Source organism: Sphaerodactylus townsendi, linkage group LG05 (genome assembly GCF_021028975.2).
Source record: "Sphaerodactylus townsendi isolate TG3544 linkage group LG05, MPM_Stown_v2.3, whole genome shotgun sequence".
Taxonomy (NCBI): Eukaryota; Metazoa; Chordata; class Lepidosauria; order Squamata; family Sphaerodactylidae; genus Sphaerodactylus; species Sphaerodactylus townsendi.
Window position 1 is genome coordinate 115,633,137 of NC_059429.1, and position 21,206 is coordinate 115,654,342.

At 43.4% G+C, this 21,206-nt stretch overlaps 1 protein-coding gene across 6 annotated transcripts in view; it reads right to left on the reverse strand.

The window, feature by feature from the left end:
* The window catches only part of LOC125433184 (activity dependent neuroprotector homeobox), a 46,551-nt gene extending 25,584 nt beyond the window's left edge, over positions 1-20,967 (reverse strand). For 3 of the 6 annotated variants that reach the window (XM_048497619.1, XM_048497620.1, XM_048497616.1), the window contains exon 1: positions 20,601-20,967. Coding sequence is in view for 1 of the 6 variants with exons in the window: in XM_048497615.1 (XP_048353572.1) it covers positions 17,015-17,108 (94 nt within the window). In the remaining 5 variants the exon portion in view is untranslated. Of the gene's footprint in view, positions 1-17,014; positions 17,125-20,600 lie in introns of those variants that run through there. The other 3 variants (XM_048497615.1, XM_048497621.1, XM_048497617.1) reach the window with 3 other exon arrangements.
* Between the last annotated feature and the right edge of the window lie 239 nt (positions 20,968-21,206).

The window sequence follows — 21,206 nt, forward strand, 5'->3', positions numbered from 1 at the left end:
TCTTCATAACAAGTCTATTTGAAAATCCCAGAATCATGAGAGCAATAAGAGTACTAAATTCCAGAATTACACACAAGAGAATGGAAGTGTAAATGAGTATCTTTGAATAAATATTAACCATAGATCCTATCTTCAATAAATATAGGCAGTGGAGGTTTGCTGGGGGAAACGGTCCATTGGTCACTTACTGTGACGGGGCCTTCTCCTGGTGGGCGACAAGGGACATCTCAATCAAGCCCCTATGTGGGCCGCCGGTTGCTGCTTTTTCTTTTCCAGGTTGCTGCGGCTTCTTAGCGCGTGGTTCCAGCAGTCTGTGGGTGTGTTCCTCCACCGGGGTGCTCTTTGCAGTTTTCTGGTGCTCAGGAGCGGGTCTGGCGCTCTTTTCCCCTTTGCAGGCAGCCCTAGTGTGCTCAGCGAGCAATGGGGTGAAGCCCTGCTTCTCCAGTGAGAAAGGAGAGGTAGCCATAGGCCATAGGGGGTGGGGAAAAGCGCCTCGTGGCAAGAAGTTGTGGCTACAAGTGGAGGTGGGGGGGGGGATGGGAGGATGGATGCGAGTATGGAGGGGGAAGAGAAGTAGTTGAGGAAATGGAAAAGGTAAAGTAGTGAAGTAGAATTAGAGGAACGAAATCCCTTCTCAAGCAGAGGTTTGAAAAACGCTGCTCTCCCTGGCGAGGCAGGATGTAAACTGAAGATTGGGGATGGGCTCCCAGCCAATGCCCAGAAAGTGACATAATTCTTCATCCTGCCTCCCTGAGCAAGAGTTGGGAAACACCCATCCAGATGTTCCCCGCCTCCAGCAGAACTTGCTACTTCCTGTGGAAGGCTTGGGCGTCCACCTCGTGCTCCAGTATTTTTCCTGCCTCAGCAGAGAGAGCAGTGATTCTACTGAGTCCAATAGCCAGTATAGGTTCTCTCTTCTTCTTTTTAGGTTTTTTTGTTTGTTTTTGTCTATTTTTGTCAGTGGATGTTCTTGTAGTTAGTTTTTGTCAGTAGGGCTTGTTGGGCTGTTAGAAGGGGAAAGGAAAACACGCATTTTGTTTTGCCCGTCTAAAATCAGAGGTCAGTAAATGGCGTCTTGGTTCTTTCCCCCCCACGAGAGACATTTAGCAGGTCTTTAGCAGAGAGGACCAGAGCAGCGACCCTGAAAGGGTCAAAAGGGTCCCAGCCAGCAGTCCCTACCCAGGAGGAGTCAGTCGTTTCAGGAAGGGCTGCCCCTTCAAAAAAGAACAGCGCCAAAAGAAGCATCTTTGAATAAACATTATCCGTAGATCCTATCTCCGATAAATATAGGCAGTGGAGGTTTGCTGAGGGAAAAGATTCCATGGTGTGGCTGAAAGGCACATAATGGGCATGGGTCAAAGACTGGATGGGACACCTTTAAGACCTATGAGTAAAGAAAAGTGGGATATGAAAAAATGAACCCACAAAATATGTTCTAAAGAGTATGCAGCTTTATGTTAATGCCATTACTTCGACTGTATTTTCTTGTAGGAAAAACAGTACGCAGTTCCCACCACCCAACTACTAATGGAGGCTGTGAGTGTCAAAACATGAAACGCTGACCTGCAGCCGCTGCTGGCTTTTTAAGTACAGTTTATCACAGCAAGCGCTTTCCCTTACACTATTCCCAGTATTTACCTGAAAACAAATGTTGTAATAATCTCCCGCAGCAAAGCAACATAAAAAGTCAAGTAGCTCTGCTTTTAAAGACAGAAAGCAATCAGGAATTACATTATCCAAGAACCATTCAGTGTCCTGAGTCAGTTCATCTCAAACAATTAGTGAACAAGTCATAGTTAAATCAGTTTTAGTAGAGACTGATATTGTTAAATTATGATTTTTGGGGAGCGCTTAAATAATTTAACAACATAAAAACAGCAATAATAAGGTTATAGTCTCTTCTGATTATAAACAGTGAAATAACAGCCAAGGTGGATTTGAATTAAATCACAATTTAATTCCCTGGTCAATAAGATGAGGTTTAAATCATGGTTGTGTATATAAGGACACATTCATGATAGTATAATCTTAATATTTGCAACCAGATGAAGGTTTCATTTTTCCAATAACATTTCAGATTAGTTTTAGTTACAGTGTAAAAATACTGATTTAATTATACTATTAGAAACACACAGATAGATAATTATGGAATTATTGTGAGGTTAACTATCTATAATTTCATCCAGGTCACTAGGCCTTGCATTTCTTTGCTTCAGTATTTGAATTTTGAAAGCATCCCTGCCTTACCCATAGGAAAAGAAACTTCATTAAAATATTCCCAAACTGGGTCTCTTTTACGGCTTCCTGCCAATATAATTTTATTCAAGGGAGAGAATATGATAAATCTCAGATTATATACACGGAGATCACAAGACTTGTAGGGCATTCTCCTCAAAAGGCTTCACTTTCATTTATACTGCTTGCCCCTCCCTCCTCACACTTAGTTCTTTGTGCAGATTTATTCATTTCAAACAATTTTCTATTCATTGAAGTTCTTGAAACATAGTAGGTCTGTCTACATAGATCTGCACAGTAACAATAAGATTAAGGCCTTTTTCTCAACTCTATATTTTATATATAATATTTTTGATGTAAGAGGAATGTTATCCCTGCAGACACAAATTTACATTTTTGAGAAATTTACATTTTGTATCTGTGAATGGATTGATGAAATTCATTTATCAAAAAATGTAAACACTGCATGTATAGCCAACTAATCCTAATGTATCTTAAATAGAAACGGTCCATTGATCACTTACTGTGAAGGGGCCTTCTCCTGGCGAGCAATGAGGGCATCCTCGTCAGGGAGGGAGGAACTAAAAATTGCTTACTTCCTGTGGAAGGCCGGGCATCCATCTTGAGCTCCAGTAACAACTGACATGATAAAGCAGTAAGATCTCTTCCAACAATAAAGAACAGGAAGTAATGAGAACAATAATAATGGTAACAAACAGAATTGCAACACTGAATGAATAACACAAGGCACTCTGCCTGAATCTGGTTGCTATCTGAACCGGATGGATTGGAGACTGATAAGAATCAGGGAGGGCCAGGATGCCCTCATCGCCCACCAGGAGAAGGCCCCTTCATGGTAAGTGACCAATGGACCTTTCTCCTGGAGGCGACTGAGGGCATCCTGCATGGGACCTCCCCGAGCAGTGTCCCGACAATGGGTAGGAGTTGATCAGTCTCCCAAAATGTGTTCTAGCACCCTCTTGCCAAAGGCTGTCTCAGTGGCTGTAAGGGAGTGAATTCTGTAATGTCTAATTAATGTTGTGATGGACGACCACGTGGCCACCCTACATATGTCCTCTACAGGGATAAATCTCCAAAAAGCAGCATTAGCGGCTACGCTGCAAGTTAAGTGTGCTGTGATTCCCGAAGGAACCATGAGGTGTGCTGTCTTATACGCCTCGATAATTCATTGCTTGATAGTGCTGCTGATAGATTAGACATCTGGACTCCCAGATTTGGTGTGGAGATGTTAATGAACAGACTCTCAGTCCTTCTGATGGCTTCTGTCCAGAGGATAAAGGCTTTTAAGGCTCTGCAAACTTCTAGGTTATGCCATAAGATTTCCTTGGGGTGAAGAGGAGATGGGCAGAAGGTAGGGATGACTATTTCCTGTTTGACATGGAAGCTGGAGCCCCCCTTGGGAAGGAAGGTCGGGTCAAGCTGCATTACTACTCCATCCTTATGAAAGAAACAGAAGTTGGAGTTGATGAGCAACGCTCTGAGCTTGGATATTCTCCTGGCCGACGTGACAGCGATCAGAAACAAGACCTTCATCCTTAACCACTTTAGTGGGATGGTTTGGACGGGAGGCTTGATAAGCATCATGAGAACCAAGTTCAGTCTCCAAGATGGAAAAGGATATACAACTGGGGGCTGGTTTTGGTGTACTCCCTTTAAGAGGCGGATGACGTCCAGGTGCCTTGGATGCTGGGAACCCCTGTAGCCTAGGCCAGATGGTCATGAGGGCTGCCACCTGTCTTCTAAGGGAAGAACTCCTGAAACCCTTCTCAAATTCCTCCAGCAGGAACTGGAGGACCTGTGGCACTGAGGATTTAACAGGATTGGTATTTCCCTTTTTGGCCCTTCTCAGAAAACTTCTCCAGAAGCAGTTATACATGTTATTGGTGGAGGTCCCCCTGGAGACCAGGATGGTGTCCGTGACACTTTTGGAGTATCCTCTGCTCTTCAAAGCTCGCCGCTCAAGCACCATGCGGTCAGGTAGAACCACTGAGGCTTTGGATGAACAATGGGGCCTTAAGACAGAATGTCCTGAGAAGTTGGCAGCCTGAGAGCGAGGGCATTTGAGAGCTACAGAATTGATGAACACCACGGTCTTCTTGGTCACCATGGTGCCACTAGTATGATCTCTGCAGCTTCCGAGGTCACTTTCTTCAGTAGCTTGGGGATGACTGGAATGGGCGGAAAGGTGTATAGAAGACCTCTGGGCCATAGTGATACCAGTGTGTCTATTGCACACGCCAGAGTGTGGTGGTATCTGGACATGAAGGTTGACAGTTTACGATTGTTCTCCGAGGCAAAGAGATCGACTGTTGGTTCTCCAAACTCCTGGACAATCTGCTGGAAGATTTTGGGGTTCAGTTTCCATTCGGCCTCCGCTACCTCCTGCCTGCTGAGCCAATCTGCCTCGACGTTGTAAACACTGCATGTATAGCCAACTAATCCTAATGTATCTTAAATAGAAACTATCTTTAGATATTTCCTCAAAAGGCCCTTTATTTTAAAAAAATCTGATTTAAATTAAAAACCTGGTTTAAAATTTTAAAATCCTGTTATTGTAATTTTTGATTTTATCCTTCCTGATCACAGCATATGGAAGTTACATTTTATTATAATAAAAGCAAAAATCTGAAATTAAGCTCTATTTTTCTTAAATATTTTTAAAGCATAATCTCAAACTGCTGCAACTGATGTAGATTGGTAGTTACGAACACAAATATCAATGTATTTCAATCAAGGTGAGGACAGGAGCTCAACATATCACCAATCCTAAACAATAAAACGCAATAAGCCAACAAATGACATGACAACAAACCCTCAGTCAATGAGAGGGAGTTTCATTGCTAGGAGTTCATCGCCCCAATATTTGATTCCCCATACCCCCAAGAAGCCCTCCCAACTTCCCACAAGCCAAGGTGGCAGGAGAGCAGCTGCTCCTCTGGCTAGCACTCTCTTCCTGTCCCCCCCCCCCCAAAAGCTGAGCAGCGTCTCTGCTGGCCGGCACCCTCCTCCCACCCCACCTCCAAAAGCCAAGTCTCCCACTGCCCACCCCCAAAAGCCGACTTTTGACCATTGCAGGGGGATGTATGCTTCCTAGGGCCCATTGCATCCTCTCCCCAACCTTGCAATGGGCTTTTGCTGCTAGTCAATATTAAAGCATCAGCCTTATCATCTCAACAGAAACCTATAGTGATCATGTCACCTTTCTATCCAGTCAGTGTCCACAAGGAAGTGAACACAAGGATATTAACAGATGTAGTTATTAAAAATAGTTAAAATTATAACATTCAATTAAAATCACATAAAAACAAGCAATACTATAAGGAGAGCCAATAACCGTTATTGGTGGTATGCCATATGAACCAAAGTCTTCATCTGCTGACAAAAGCCACCAACAGATGGAGACAGACAATCTTCCCTGAGGGGGGAGATCCAAAGATTTGGTGCCATGACGGAGAAAGCCTTTTCTTGGATTGCCACTAGGATTAATTAACACAATCTTTTTCAGCACTCAAATATTCATTATTCCATTAAGACTTGTATGAAGAACCAAATAATGGGGTCAATGATAAGCTTCTATCACATTAATATTGGCCTGGACTACAATTCTCAAGAATCCATGTAGTATGTTCTTATATAGATTCCTGCAGGATTATTAATAGTCCATCTTTCTCAAGTTGGATTACACAGAGTAAGTCAATACAATCAACAGAATGGGGCATTCAACAAATAAGATCTGGATTGTAGAAGCAACCAGAAATGTAAAAACAGAAATGAAGCAAATCGTATGTTACAACTTACAGCAAATGTACTGAGTAGTATAGACCAATCTCTAATAATTTTGCTCTTGTCTTTCGCCAAAGGCCCACGGATGGTGGTGGGGACTGGTGGCAGGGGTCCCCATAGGGAGTACAAGAGCTTTCCATTCAGCAGCCTGGACTGGGTGTGCCCGAGGGAGAATACAGCGGCGGTGGCGACAACCCACAGATGGACTGTGTACCAGTGAGCGGCAAGAGAGAGACAGTATGCTGGCAACAACTGAGCCGGCTGAAGACTCCGGGTGACTGAGTCCGGATAGAACATGGACACAGGGGAGACTTTGGACCCCTGGACTGCTTGTTGCTGATGTGAAGTATGTGAGGGTGGATAATTAGTTACTTATGCTATATTGGGCTCCCTCCTGTTTGATTGTTAGTTTAGGTCAGGGGTAGGGAACCTGCAGCTCTCCAGATGTTCAGGAACTACAATTCCCATCAGCCTCTATCAGCATGGCCAATTGGCCATGCTGGTAGGGGCTGATGGGAATTGTACTTCCTGAACATCTGGAGAGCCGCAGGTTCCCTACCCCTGGTTTAGGTAGTACGCTATTGTACTGTTGTAAATTCTATTATGTTAGTGTTGGGTATTAGCTTTATTTGGGCTTAGTTTAGTGTCAAAATATTGTATTTTTAGATTTACTGGATTAGGCTTTTGCACTAACACAGCTGTAGTCTGTTGGGGTTAGTTCCTAGGTCATTATAGGGAAAAGTCACCATCTATGCTTATTATCACCTAGTTATGTTGATTATACTTGTTGCTGTGGCTACTGTTGCTTCATAGTTTATGATATTATAGCTACTTATGATGCCTGTGGTTTATCATGCAAGGTTTATCGTTGATCTTAATGTTATGTTTTATGATTCTATGCTTATTGTTATTTATGCTATATTTATGATGTTATGTTTTGATGTGATGTTATGTCTATGCTGTGCTTATGATGCTGTTTTCTGACCCTTGTTATTGTTATTATGTTTTTGATGTTTGTAGTATGATGTTTTGATTGCTAATATTGTTATTATCCTGTTGTGCACCACCCTGAGCCTTTCAAGGGAGGGCAGTATATAAAGCATACCATACCATTTCACAAGATGGTGACCACAATGGATAAGTACAGTTTTGTAGTCCACAAGGTATACACTTTGAAATACTATTAATAAATATAGGAATTGATTACCTGACAGTGCAAGTATTGAGTCAAGAACTTTCCAGTTTCTGCAAGTAGGAATGGAGAATTAAACAAGTGGAACCATCCATCAGTATCAAATAAGGCCACAGAAAGGGAGGTACTTCACTTCCAGCAGGAATTGCACCTTCTAGCCCAGTGGTTCTCAACCTTCCTAATGCTGAGACCCTCTAATACAGTTCCTCATGTTGTGGTGACCCCCAACCCAAACATTTATCCATTTTATAGATGGAGAACACTGATGCAGAGTCTTAGGCGACCCCTGTGAAAGGGTCGTTTGAGCCTCAAATGGGTCCCGACCCACAGGTTGAGAACCACTGTTCTAGCCCAGGGGTAGGGAACCTGCAGCTCTCCAGATGTTCAGGAACTACAATTCCCATCAGCCCCTACCAGCATGGCCAATTGGCCATGCTGACAGAGGCTGATGGGAATTGTAGTTCCTGAACATCTGGAGAGCCGCAGGTTCCCTACCCCTGTTCTAGCCCTTTTAGTACTGACTCCTAGTCTTCCTTCAAACCTCTTGAGTAACTCACTAACTTTCACATCTGAGCAAAGTCACCAGCACCAACCTGCAAATGGGCAAAATCAACTACTCCTCATACATCTGCCTTTCCCAAAGCAAAACAAAGCTTTCTGACAGCACAGGTCCAGGATCCAAGGCCTACCAGGCAGAGCTTTTTCAGAATAAGATTATTAATTTGGCTACTGCCTCAGTAAATGTTGACTGCAATGTTTTCTTCTGGCTTATTTTTGTGTACGGATATTTCAAAACCTTCACCAATAAATTGGACAAACAGTTTCATGGTAAAGGACTGAATGTTTTTTGCCAATAGAAAGACACAAATGTATACTTTCATAAAAAGGATAGTTGAGGTATGGATAGAACAGGAAACATCCCAGGAAACACTTCAGTTACGTTTCCCAAAAGGCAGCCCTATATTTCTGTTTAAACTAATTAATCAGGCAACTTCTGTAAAAAGAAACACTACTTGCTTAAAAGACAACTCAACCACCTGGATTTCAAACCGTCTACATGTCTGAAAACAGCACTCATAAATACTCATTGACTGATATTAGCTAAATTGGTTTCATGTTGGGTTCCTTTTTTCCCCTACATAGGACTTTCCATGCAGCACTACTGGAAAGCTGAGAGACTGTGTACAACTATAAATATATCAGACAGTAATTCAGGAAAAGGAGCAGATGCAAGAACTGTTATACAAGTTGCCCAGACTTCAGATCTGTGTAACTTTAAGAGAAACCATGTGCATAACCAAACAGAACCTTGTTTCCTGCTGTTGGTTTTTGTAAATTCCTGTCCCATGTTTACATACAGCAAATAACAATTATTATAGCTTCATATCGCCTATTAGTAACAACCTAGGGCTCAAGTTCTAGATACAGACTCTCATAGGCATAGTTAAAATAGCATCATGCTAGTAGTAACTTTCAATTTACCGTTGATTATATCTGAGCACCTTAGGAAATGAGAACTTCTGCCCAGTTCTTTACCTAAAGTAAGATGGCCAATCACTGAGGATATTTAAGGGAAAAGCTTCAAAATCATTCCCCAGACAGAACTCTCACCTCACCATTACACCAATTATTCATTTCATGCTGAACAAAAGAATAAGCTTTAATAAGAAAATAAGTCAAGATTAAGGCTGAAAACCTATTTTAGCAGAAGGTGATTTTAAAAAATAAATAAAAGACAGCTGGAGCATAAGCATACTACAGTACCAGTCTACAGCTTAGCAAGTATTTTAAGTCGATGAGAATTAAACAAGGAGTTCATTTTTAAGATTCTATGCCAATAAATGGAAGGTTATCATTGATATTAGTCTGTTCACTAATGGTTCTATTTTTTAGGCAAAATATGAAATAGAGTTTCCAGCAGAGTATTTAAACCCTGTGTTTGCTTTGGACAAATCCCATCAAAACCCTTAATTATTTTACTATCTATATGGTTATTTCCACATGGCAAAAGTATACCTGTGTACCACCGGGTTTTTTAACCTGGGTCTATTTTATCCCAGGGTGTCCGTTCGCATGGCTGCCCGTTTTATGAAGGAATTCAGTGAGGAATGGGAGGAAATACTCCACCTTGTTTTGAATGAGCCCAGGACTTCTGTATTTACATTGCAAGCATATCTGAGAATGCCTGATGTTTCGCGTTCTGATTTGCTGTTGTTTTTGAGTGGCAGCTGCAAGTATATCTGACATGCCCGGTGTCCCACATTCTGATTGGCTGTTGTTTTTGAGTGGCAGCTTGAATGAATGTCAAGTGGGGAGATCAGTCAACTGGGTGGGAAAAATAAACTGGTCCTGCTCCCGATTGATGTTTGTACTGTAGCAGGCTCTAGCAGACTCACCCCGGGATTTTTTAAAAAATAACTGCCAATTTGATGGTTTTTTAATACCTTGGGATGAGGGAAATATTGCGGTGCAAACCCGCTTTAGGACCATGCAGAATTGTTGTACAGAACAGGGTATTTCTCTTGCTCAACCCAGGATATTTTGACCATGCAAAAATGGCCTATGTTGGCATCCTTTTGGTTCAGACACTGCAAGGAGCTGAATGTCTAGAAGTACACTTTTCCCACTGCTTTTTACAGGACGTGTTCAATCCCATGCATGTTGAAATTATTAGTTTATTGCTCCCAATACTTCTCAGAGGAGAAAAGAACAGAAATAGTTCATTAATAAGAATAGCTATGTGAACAGACTACCTCATAATAATGGGTCTCGCATGGCAATTCTTTATGAGATGGTGTTAACAGCTGCAATCAATGAAAGACCAGCTAGTTTACAGCATTTTAAAAAAATTCAGTAAAATCTGCTTATAACTCGAGAAAAAAACAGCAGCTTGCATTAAAAATAGCCAAATTAAATGCAGTTTCATTTTAATCCTGCCCATCAGAAAACAAGGAAGCAAAGAAAAGACCAACTAAGTGCACTTTGTTCTGTCATGGCAAAATGATGATGGAAATGGCACCCTCTCAGATGTGTATGTCTTCCTCAGAGCTTTCAAAAGGCGGCTGTTTAGTCCCTGTTGAAATAAACAGTCTGAAGAAAGTTCCCATGTTGAGGTGGCAACAAGGAGAATTGCCCCTTCCCTGAAGTTCAGTTAAAAATCAATGGACTTATTCCCAATTAAATGGGTTCACATTGCAGTCTGATCTGATAGTTGTTTTGCACACACCAGCACATTTGCAGATGAAGCATTACCTATGGCAAGCCACAAAGCTCAAGAACAGAATCTGCACATCTTATGAAAGCAATACCTACACACCTGCCGATTATGCATGGAACGTTTACCTCAGGACTCTTCGGTGCGCAGTGGGCTTGTAATGGGGTCTCCCTGTGTTTCTCTTTTTACAAGCGATGAGGCACTCATTCCTGAGTGTGCAGTTTTTCTGTAGAGAAGTCTCCCACACCTGGTCCCCCACCCCCAAATGAAACAGCAAAGCAATTCCCTGGACCACACACTGCCAAAGAAGGGGATATTGTGCTATAGTCAATATTCTCTCCATTCCACTCCCCTTTCTGCTGCTGCCAGAGGACAGAGAGGCTTGTTTCCAAGCGCTCTCTGTTCTTATTCTGTCAATATCTCAATATGAGAAGGTGGAAGTCGGTATGTTTTGGTGAAGCCTGTGTGAATTTCTTTTCTGTGAATTGGCAACATGGAAACTGTGAGCGAGGGAGACTGTGTGCAGTGCAAGAGAGTGGGAAGGGTGGAGCTAGGTAGGCTGGCAGTGTGTGATCTATCTTTACCGTAGAGAGAATGGGAAGTGGAAGCAGGGCTTGAGGAAATATGTCCATACAAGAAATCACTCCCAACATGCAGCAGGCACCTTGCACATAATTCAAAACCTCCTGCTCCAGCTCAAATTAATTGCTCTTCCCGATCCAGAGATCCCCTGCCCCACCCCACATTCATTTTATTGAAGAAATGAATGTGCACGCATACATATTTATTTATTTTAAAATTTATATCCTGCCCCTCCCAATAGGGCTCAGGGCGGCGAACAACATAAATCAGTACAACAGTGCAATAAAACGGCAAGTGTCTACATAGCTTAAATTAGTATACCAATCTGAAGGTTATTTGCTTGAAATTAGTCAACATTCAGATATCCTAAGTAAAAATTAAACACAGAGATCAGGGAATTTTTTTTTAACTTCCCCCCTTCTTTGGACAGCTGAAATCCCCATTTCCAAATTATAAACTTGAGAAGTTTTAACAACACCATGCTGCAAAGGAGAAGGCTGTTGCTACATGAAAACACTGAAAGCTCTTTCAGGCTTGACCATGGACCAATCAAAGTCCACTAGTGACTCTGCCCCTCCCCCCAAAAAAATAAAAAGAACTTCACACTATAGAATACTGGTTGATCTTTTATCAGGCTGGCCACACCAAAAAATTGCTGGTGATGCTCAATATAGGATGGGGTTAGAATTTGACAGTTCCATAGCCCAGTGACTTAAGAGACCTTCAGAAAATGGCAGAGGTACAGCAGCTAACAGAAAACAGCCTAGATGGATGCTCACTAAAACCCTGATATGCAAGAACAGAAGAGACTACTCTACCCGGAACTGTCTTACAGAACCACTCTAAAAAAGTAAGCATAATCCAAAATATCCTTCACCAAGTTCAAACAATCCTTGCCACATCTTCACCTATCATATCGAAGAGAACACAGGCCCTCTATGCCTCTATTAACATATCTTGGTGGCTGGCCCTCAATTACAGAACTGATTCCTGTCTTTATGTGATACCGCCCATCAATGATTTGCCAAAGTCTGACCACAAAAAATTGTGAAGTTCATTAAAATCTGGTCTTCTTCTATTTGTGGTTTTTTTGTGTGACCTGACACACAAAAGAAGAAGTGGGCTGCAGAACTACACAATTTGTTTTGTGAAACCTACTCATGTTAAGATAAGATGCCCATGGCAAATAACTGCTGAAATCAAGTCAGAGCAAAGCTGGCTACGTACAAGAAATGGCACCATGCTTTGTGAACAGCAGCATATGCTGGCATATCCTTTTACAGTCATAATTACATCAGCAATTCATTCCAGAGGTAAGTACTTCATGTTAAGGTTGTGCAGATACATGCCCTACCCCACTCCAAGATGAAACTGCTTCCAAGCTAAGCAATTTCACTTAGGCCCAACTGTAGGTCCCCCCCCCCCCCCCCCGAACATTCAGCAACCAGTAAAACAAAAGGCAGATGTGCTTCTCACCATGCCAACCACTAAAAATCCACTCCCCCCTTTGTCAAAAAAATAGCTCTCAGAAACATTAAGTTCCCAATGAGTTAGGTCAGGGGTAGGGAACCTGCGGCTCTCCAGATGTTCAGGAACTACAATTCCCATCAGCCTCTGTCAGCATGGCCAATTGGCCATGCTGGTAGGGGCTGATGGGAATTGCAGTTCCTGAACATCTGGAGAGCCGCAGGTTCCCTACCCCTGAGTTAGGTGATGAGTTAGAATTGGACCTTTTTTGTACAAACCTCTTACAAGTATGTACAAATGAAACTGCATTAGCTTCAGCTCTGAAAAAGCTCACAACATTTTGCTTTCATTCTTGGAAGGGCAAAATAATAAGCTTCGCTTCTATTTAGGATGCTCATCCATTAGTTAGCAAGTTGTCAGAGAAACTGACAGAATAGTAGCACTACTCCTACACAAGTTTTCAGTGACAAGTGGTCCTCAATGGGCTCGGCAATTGGTATAGCTCTGTGAGATATTTTGCTTTTAAAAGAAAATGCCATCTATTGCCAAACGGCTGCAACTTTCAAAGTGTGCTGTGCACCTGGTCTTCTTTGGGCATCTTGTAAAACTACTATTCACTTCATGTCCCAGGATTACTAATTGTTTAAGAAAGCTTTCTAAGAAGCAGCCTGGGAAATAAAATTTGACACAAAAAATTATTTTTAAAGCTCATCTCCAGACATCCGTCAGAGGTTTCTTTATTTGCAACCTGGAGCTTCTTTCACCATCCAATCTTCAAAAGCCATCCTATCACTCTTACTACAAAAGGGCAGACTCAAGGCTTCCTCTTAACATTGTCTGGCTGGGCTACAATTTTTCGACACACACATACATCCTCTTTGCTCTGCCATGTGTCTACAACGCCAAGGATAATTTTACTTTTCGTTTGCATATTCAATAGAACTTCATTAGATATGGACTCATTGGTCTGTTACTTGACTGCCATGTTAAATAGTAAGAACTTCCATGAAGGCTGCTAGAAAGCCATGAGCTAAGACTACCTTCCTTTTTTGGTCTCAACACTGTTCTGCTGCCTAGCAAACACAACCCTCGCAACTCACATACATTCCTCCCCCTCCACGAGGTCTGGAATTTTCCACTGGCAGCTGATACGCCATCTAGGGGGCATGCATCTTACTGCATAATTGAAAAGGAACTGCAGTAACTATTTCCTCATGAAGGAACAGCAGAATAAGATGCATGCATTGCATTCCTTTACCTATAATAATCACTTAGTAAACTTTTGATTGATATGGAAATCACAGCCTTGCATTTCCTGACATAATGAAGTCTCCGTTATTCAGACACACACACAGGAAAATTCAAAATAGAAAGCCTCTTCACAAAGTTGGCAACTTTAGCATGACTCACACAAACAATTTTCATCCATGTGAACAGTTCTAACCTTTCTACAACACAGACCTTTTGCTGTTTGTTCTTTGGACAGCTGAAACCAGAGATTCCACACTCAGAAAGCCAACTGTCAAATATGCTATGCAGCCATACTGTCCTGGCATAGTGGTGTGAAGTGCTTACTCACAGGTAACCCTGCTCGCATGGCAGCCTAAAGGGTGATGCTGACATTGCAGAGATGGGGAGCCCATTCTCTGGCAATAGCCAGGTCTACCTACAAGAATTGTTTTCCGGTTCTCATGCTCTCAGCTTGCTTGCCATATCAGCACATTTTCAGCTGCACAATCAAGGAAGAATGTGTCCTCAGCATGATACAGTAGCCCTGCTGAATGGATATTCATTTCCAGCCACAGGAAGACTCCTGATGTCATTGCCTCCCCTGATTATCTTAACCCAGATACTCCCTCCTGTAACTAACTTCTTCTGACCACTCTATTGTTTCTCAAACAATCCATCTGGACACCACCCAGAGGTTGTCCTAACATCCCCCCAAGGTTGTCCTGATATCCAAAGAAAGTCCTTCACCCTATAAATATCTTACCCTCCAAAGGGCCAATTGCTCAGTGCCATGGACACCTTTCTGTCTTTGTTGCAGCGTCCAATGCGTTGCCCCCTGGAACCAAACGCTGGCTGTTTGGCTTTGAACCCTGAATCTTCTTCACGTCGCAATCAGGTCGTATTACCCATATACCCCACACCCCTTTCTATTCCAAATCTATTTTCCAACCTATCTATATCTTAGGAACTCTGTGTGTGCATGTTTGCTGAATTGAACCAAGTGACTGTAAACCCATAACCCCTACAATAAAGATTGTCAAATTTGCATTATATCCTTCTCTGTGGATTTTCTTCCAAAACTGATCTTCGTGTACACTGGTATTAAAGATTCCTTACTCAGCCTCTCGCAACATTAATAAGAAGTCTGTTCTAAGCTAATATTCTCCACTATATTGAGAGACTGTGTCTCCACTTTGGGTAACAGCTGATTTTCACATATGTACTGGCAAGATTCAGCTTTAAAGATTATACATGCATACAAATGCAGTAAAGTTAGGAATTGTATACTACAATGAACACTATTATCACTTGAACACATAGCCAAAACTTACTTCTTATTATTGCAGTTTCAACCTTACAAGGTGACTTCAAACTATTTTCAGCTTTGGTCCGTCATTACTTTTATCTTAAATACTACAAATAAACTGGATATTACCTATAAACTGCCCTGTTTCAACAGGTTGCTGGGAATAACATGATTTATGTGGAACCCTTTGAGCACTCCTGATACAGACTACTATATGAATAGGACAAATCCAAACAAAGTGAAGCATCTTTAAGTCTTTTTGGTTACAACAGGAGAGATTTAAGTACATGCTTAACTCTTCTGTTCAAATCAAAAGGACTTAGAAATACTTACCTGCTTGGATCACACCCCAAGTATTTTTCTGTCACACACCCCACTGCTTTGAAAACTTGCTCTCTCCCTGCTTTATTTAAGTCACATTCAAATAATTTCATTTTTAAGACATCTTTTGTGTGTGTATGAAATTTGTTTTAACCTAACAATGTTACTGATAATTAAGGATAGCATTCTGCATATCTCAATAGGACTGCAATTCCTAGTGATTTATGGTAGCACCAAAATACAGGATATAGGAAACTGTACAGGAAAAAAAATTAAAAACTGATTTCTTCCTTCCACATGAAAAAGCTGTACTAAAAGCTCCAGATTAGAACAGAAATGCCAGGCAGGAGAAGATACCAAGTTCATGATTTGGGTTGCAAAGTCTGCGTGCCAGTTTCCATACTACAACCTTTGAGGGCCAAGATAAACACAGCATCCAGAAGGCACCCAAGGAAATTAATGCAGAACACTTAAGAGGAAGTGTGTTCTTCCAGCAGTCATCCATTCCAGAGGAATACTGTGACTAGCCACTGTAATCAAAATGACAAAGATTTTTGTGGCACTTAAAAGACTAGAACATTCACTGTAGTATGAGCTCCTGTGGGCCAGAATCTACTGTCATGATTAGCTGCTGCTCACAAAATCTTAAGCACAATGAGTTTTCCTATCTTTAAGATGCCACAAGACTCTGTCATTTTAGCAGTGATTCATGTTACTTAGTAAGATGGGGAAAAATAAACCTCAAAAAAATCCATGTAACTCAGCAGCAGCCATGTTCAAACTAAGTTGTGGCAGAGGAATATGCACATGAATGAAGTACACGACTGAAAGACCCCCTGATCTTCACATACTTAAGATAAGATCTGAAGAGAATCCTACATGCACATGACAGTAGGTACTGGGCAGGCCTTGCACATGTTACCAGGGATCCCATGTGTACACAGCAGGCACGATCAGTGCTCCCCCATCTGAAATTCTGAACTGGACTAATAACACTTGTGCTTCTGAGAACCCTGAGTATGATAATGCGTGCCCTTTACTCAGGACACATCATGAATTTGCACACTGCTAATAAAATGAGGAAGAACATGTACACTGCTCTAAGATCCTTGGAGAAGTGCAGAATGAAAGTGTATGAGGTAGACATTCAGCAGGCCTTCAGGGACTGAAATGCAGTGGCCCGCTGTGAGAACTCAAGTAAGTAAACGTCGATAATTCTGTGACATTAAGGTCTCAGCACAAAGTCTCACCCTCATTTCTTTTAATACTGATTATTTTGAAATTAACATTACACATGACAGTTTGACCTGGTTCATAAGTTATCCAGATTTAGAGCCCAAAAGCCAGTCATGTGAAATACACACACACACACACAAATAGATAGATAGACGCAGATATATATCTGGCATGCCACAAATGCCTGCCATGTCACCTTTTAACAAGTTTGCCACCCATGATTTATACAATAGCTGACCCAATTATTTGATACTATTTCTATTTTGGCACTCCAGGTAGACTGAGAGAGTTTTCATAACCTAAGACTGATTTTCTCACCTTTAGTGTTAAATGTTCTTCCCCAAGTAACATCTATCCAATCAATGATCAACAGTGACACATACAACTGCCTTGTAAAGGACCATCCAGTTGAGCAAGGACCACTCACCCTTGGCAGCAGCTCTCAAAGATCTTCGAGACAAGCCTTTCCCATTAGTCTTTCCCATTTCTCCTTTCTTTGGTTTCTTCACCTTAGACACCATGGATTAATTCTCAGATCTTAAAAAAAGGATTTTCTCAATTACTTAACTAGGTTTCCTTTCCTATGGCAGGACAGGGCTAATTCACCATGGCAGGCATCAATTGTTTCATTCCAACATTTTACTCTGTACTAATACATCCTACCACTATATGTCTATTAACTTACACTGTGACAGAACTTATATGGTGCAATAAATAAATTGAATATTATTATCTCTTGTCAAGCTTGTACAATTTTGATTAATTCAATTGGTTGTATCCTACCAGTCTGCCTACCTAAGAAAATATATTTCATTGGTACAGACACAGCCCACTGACGCAAGAGACTTCTTCATTGGTGGGATGCATCTCCGCTGACTGAACAAAATGCTTTCAGTTGAGAGGCAGAGTACGACCTGTTGTGCTTCTGCCTACAGGCACATGCCCTACAGCATTCTCTAGCATTACACTGTACTACACTGCAGGCAAAGAAGATCTCTAACCCTATCCCCTTCTCCCCCATTACAATCACAGCTGTACTTTTCTCACATCATTCCTTGCGACTGACATTGCTGACTGACAACTGAATACTTGCTTACTTTTTTTGGAAACACATGCCTCTCCCCTCTCCTCAACTGCAGCACTTTAGGCCCAAGATTACAGCTCTGCCAGACAGTTCAACTTTAAAAATCTTTATTACACTTTGGAAGGCTCTAAAATTTTTCTTTCAACTCAGGGAGGCTTGCTGTTGCAAATACTGACAATTCATTCTAGACCACTGTACATATTTCTTATATGAATGACACATGCATGTACATATATGTACACTCAAGTAGCTGGCATCTTCTATCCTCTCTATTTACTTATACAGGTTACTCAGTCCACAATTCTGGGCAGATGCTAAATTCCCATTCATTACAGTAAATGTTTCCCACTGTTTATTTTTGAAGCCTTTGCCATTCATACTAATGTTAAAGATGCCACATGCCCAAACTGAAGTGAAACATTTTTTACGTTTGTTTTATTAGAACTCATTATATTAGAATCCAATGAAAGAATCAGGTTTGTGTACTACTAATTATTCCTGATGGTAATGACTTAATAAACACATAAGTGCCTTGGCAAACAGGGTTAACTCATATCAACTGGAAATAGTTTCCATGATCTACTGGAATGAAAATGAATTCTGGTGACTTTCTGAGACACTAAAACAGAACACTACATTTTCAAAGGGATTCCAACAAGCTGTAGAAGTTGTAGAAATTGTTAAATATTTAAAAGCTAAATTGGACAATAATGGGAACACTTCCCAACAAAACAAAAGTAGCCAATCCATAATATCGTAACGAATTCACACAAAATCCTACACGCCTGGTTGATTGAATATGAAATGCACAGTATTTTTCCTTGTTGATGTTTAAGTACAGAACAGTGAAACACTTGTGTCTTGAACCAACCACATTACCAGCAGATAGCCTCTACCTCCCAATGCTTGGAATATGTTTCTTCTTTCATTTCTCTACAGCAAGAAAGGTGTTGATAGGAAGCAACTAGGTGGAAACAAATCAAAACACTCTGTAACAGTGTATGATGTTTAAGTAAACCTTTTGTTTTGGTCTTGCTTGTAAGTATTGGAATGAAGTCTCTGCCTCTTTCATTTTTCGTTTCAGCAATTATGACTTGAGTTTTTGATCATTCACTCCTGTCCAGGTAAGATGGAAGAGACTTGAGACATTGAATTTAGCATTGTTAAAATAACACAGAACTCCAACGTTAGGACGCTGGACATTTCCATAAATGCAGGCTATATCATAGCACCTATGGCATAGTTCTTTATCTGACATATTCCCTTTACTAAAAACCAAAGTTAAGCACTGCTCTGGGAGAGACTTCTAACCATCTCTGCTGCCATGATTTCAACAGGAAAGAAACAGCCATGCAAGCAAGTCAGATGCGTTTACGACTTGGGATGCCACATGTTGATGCACAGTTCCTTTACTCATCATGAACTTTTATCTTCAAAACCAAAATGAAGTTAACGTTCAATGCCAGAGAAGCGATAAACAACCTCTCCCCACCCCCATAATAGTTATTTCACTTCCCTTCATGTGCAGAACTAAGGACTGCATCAACTTCCCAAACTAGCAGGAAGGCACTTTCATTGGCTCAGGAAAGACCAACCCCAAATAATTTCAGCAAAAGCTTCAAGCAGGTGAAGTGCATCAGAGATGGCACTGCTTTCAGGTACCATGCCATGATGACACTTCTGGTCCCGTTTCCAGGGAAATGGATGCAGTGGTCAGATTCCTTAAATCAATGCTCTGCTCACTAAACCTCTGCCTGTGCTACTGTCAGCAACTAAGAGCAACCGAGCCTGCAGCGATAGGCCCATTTTCCCAGGCCTATAGAAGGCGCTGTGTGGCAACTACATGCCGAGCATCTGGGGCCCTTCCCCCCACTCTGCAGCAGCGCAGCCTTACCCAGTGTAGAGAATGCGCCCCCTACTGACTTCCACGCTCATTTCTCCATCGCACCGACTGGGCTGCGGTGCATTTTGGGTGGGGGCAGGGTTTTTTTTTCCTCCTTCGATGGCCATAAACCCCAAGCCACGGTGGTCTTAAACATCAATCCACAGGCTCGTTACCTGGACGCCTAAGCAAAACTGAACTAGGCTGCAAAAATAAATGCAAAATGAGCATGCCATGACCCAAAGCAGCAGCAGAGAGGCGTGCTAGAGGAAGGTGCAGAAGGCGGCCTCCTTTCCCTCCCGTCTTTGTCTGGAAATGGGTTAGAGCAACTACTGTCCGGAATGGATGTAGCAAAAGAAGAGTTGTGTGGGCGGATGGGCGCCTGTTACTCTCCCCTGGATCTGCCACGAATCCCGCCTTTTCCAGCACCCCCGACGCCTCTACTCAAGGGAAGGGAGGATAGGTCGCAGGAGGAGGTGGCTTCCCATTCATTGTACCGCAGCCCGCTCCAAAAACCCCAGCGCCAAATCCGCAGTCATCAGGGGTCCTCCTAAGCGGCTTCCCTCTAAAGTAGCACATGCTGGAGGGAAAGGAGCGACCCCTGCTCAGCCCGCCGAAGGATTCCGGAGAGGACGGGCGCGATCGCCATCCCCTCTCCTTCCCCCACCCCTCTTTTCCCTCCTTCCACGCTGCAGACGGTGCAATCACAGCCACACTCGGGGGCGCAGCAGACATGGGCCGCCTCCCTGCAAAATAAAAAAAAAGGAGGGAGGTGGGAAGAAAAGGAGATTGCAGGGAAAAGCAGCGGCAGTGGCGGAAGCCTCCAGAGCAGCGGCATCTACCCAAGGAGCCAGGATGGAGGCGGAGGAGGGAAAACACCGGTCTATGCACGGATGGGGGATCAACCGAAAGGTTCCACGCGACCCGCAGCATGCGCGACCCGCCGCCGGGCCCGGCTGCACGAGAGGAGGAGAAAGGAGGCGACCGGCGGGGCGGGGGCAGGGTTGCGCCGGGCTCCCTCCTTTCCGCGCGCACTCCGGCTCTCACCTGGGTGGCTGTGGCGCGCCCTCCTCCTCCTCCGGCTGCTGCTGTTCCTCCGCGGCGGCGCTGCCGGCGGCTCCTCGCTGGGTCCAGGCGGGCGCGAGGAGCGGCGCCGGGGAGACAAAGGGGGCTGGATGGCGGGCGAGGGGGGGGGGACGGGCTGGGGGGGAGGAGGGCGGCGGGCAGGGCAGGGGCTGGGCCCGCGCGGGGCTGAGGGGGCGGCGGCTCCGCGAGACTCGGTCGCCGGGCCGTGGGGGCGCCGCGCTGCGGGCCGCGAGGAAAGGGGAGGGGGGGCGCCCTGCAGACAATACAGCCGGGTCCCTCCTGCCCAGAACCTGCCCTGGCCAAGATGGCGGCCGAGAAAGAGCGGAAGTGACGCGGGGCGCTCATTAGCATAGGGGACTCATTGTCCGGCCGGGGAGGAGGGGGGCAGTGTGGGGGAGAGGGGGGGCTCAACCGCCTCCCTCGCTGCGGGGGGCCCTTCCTGCGCTTACCCTCCCTCCACTCCTGCCCCGACAGGAAACGGGCCCTTTAACGGGAGGTGGAGGGGCTCGGGTTACATAACCCCGTCCTAGCGGGGGGATTCTCGCGAGAGAGGGGAAGCGGCGGCGG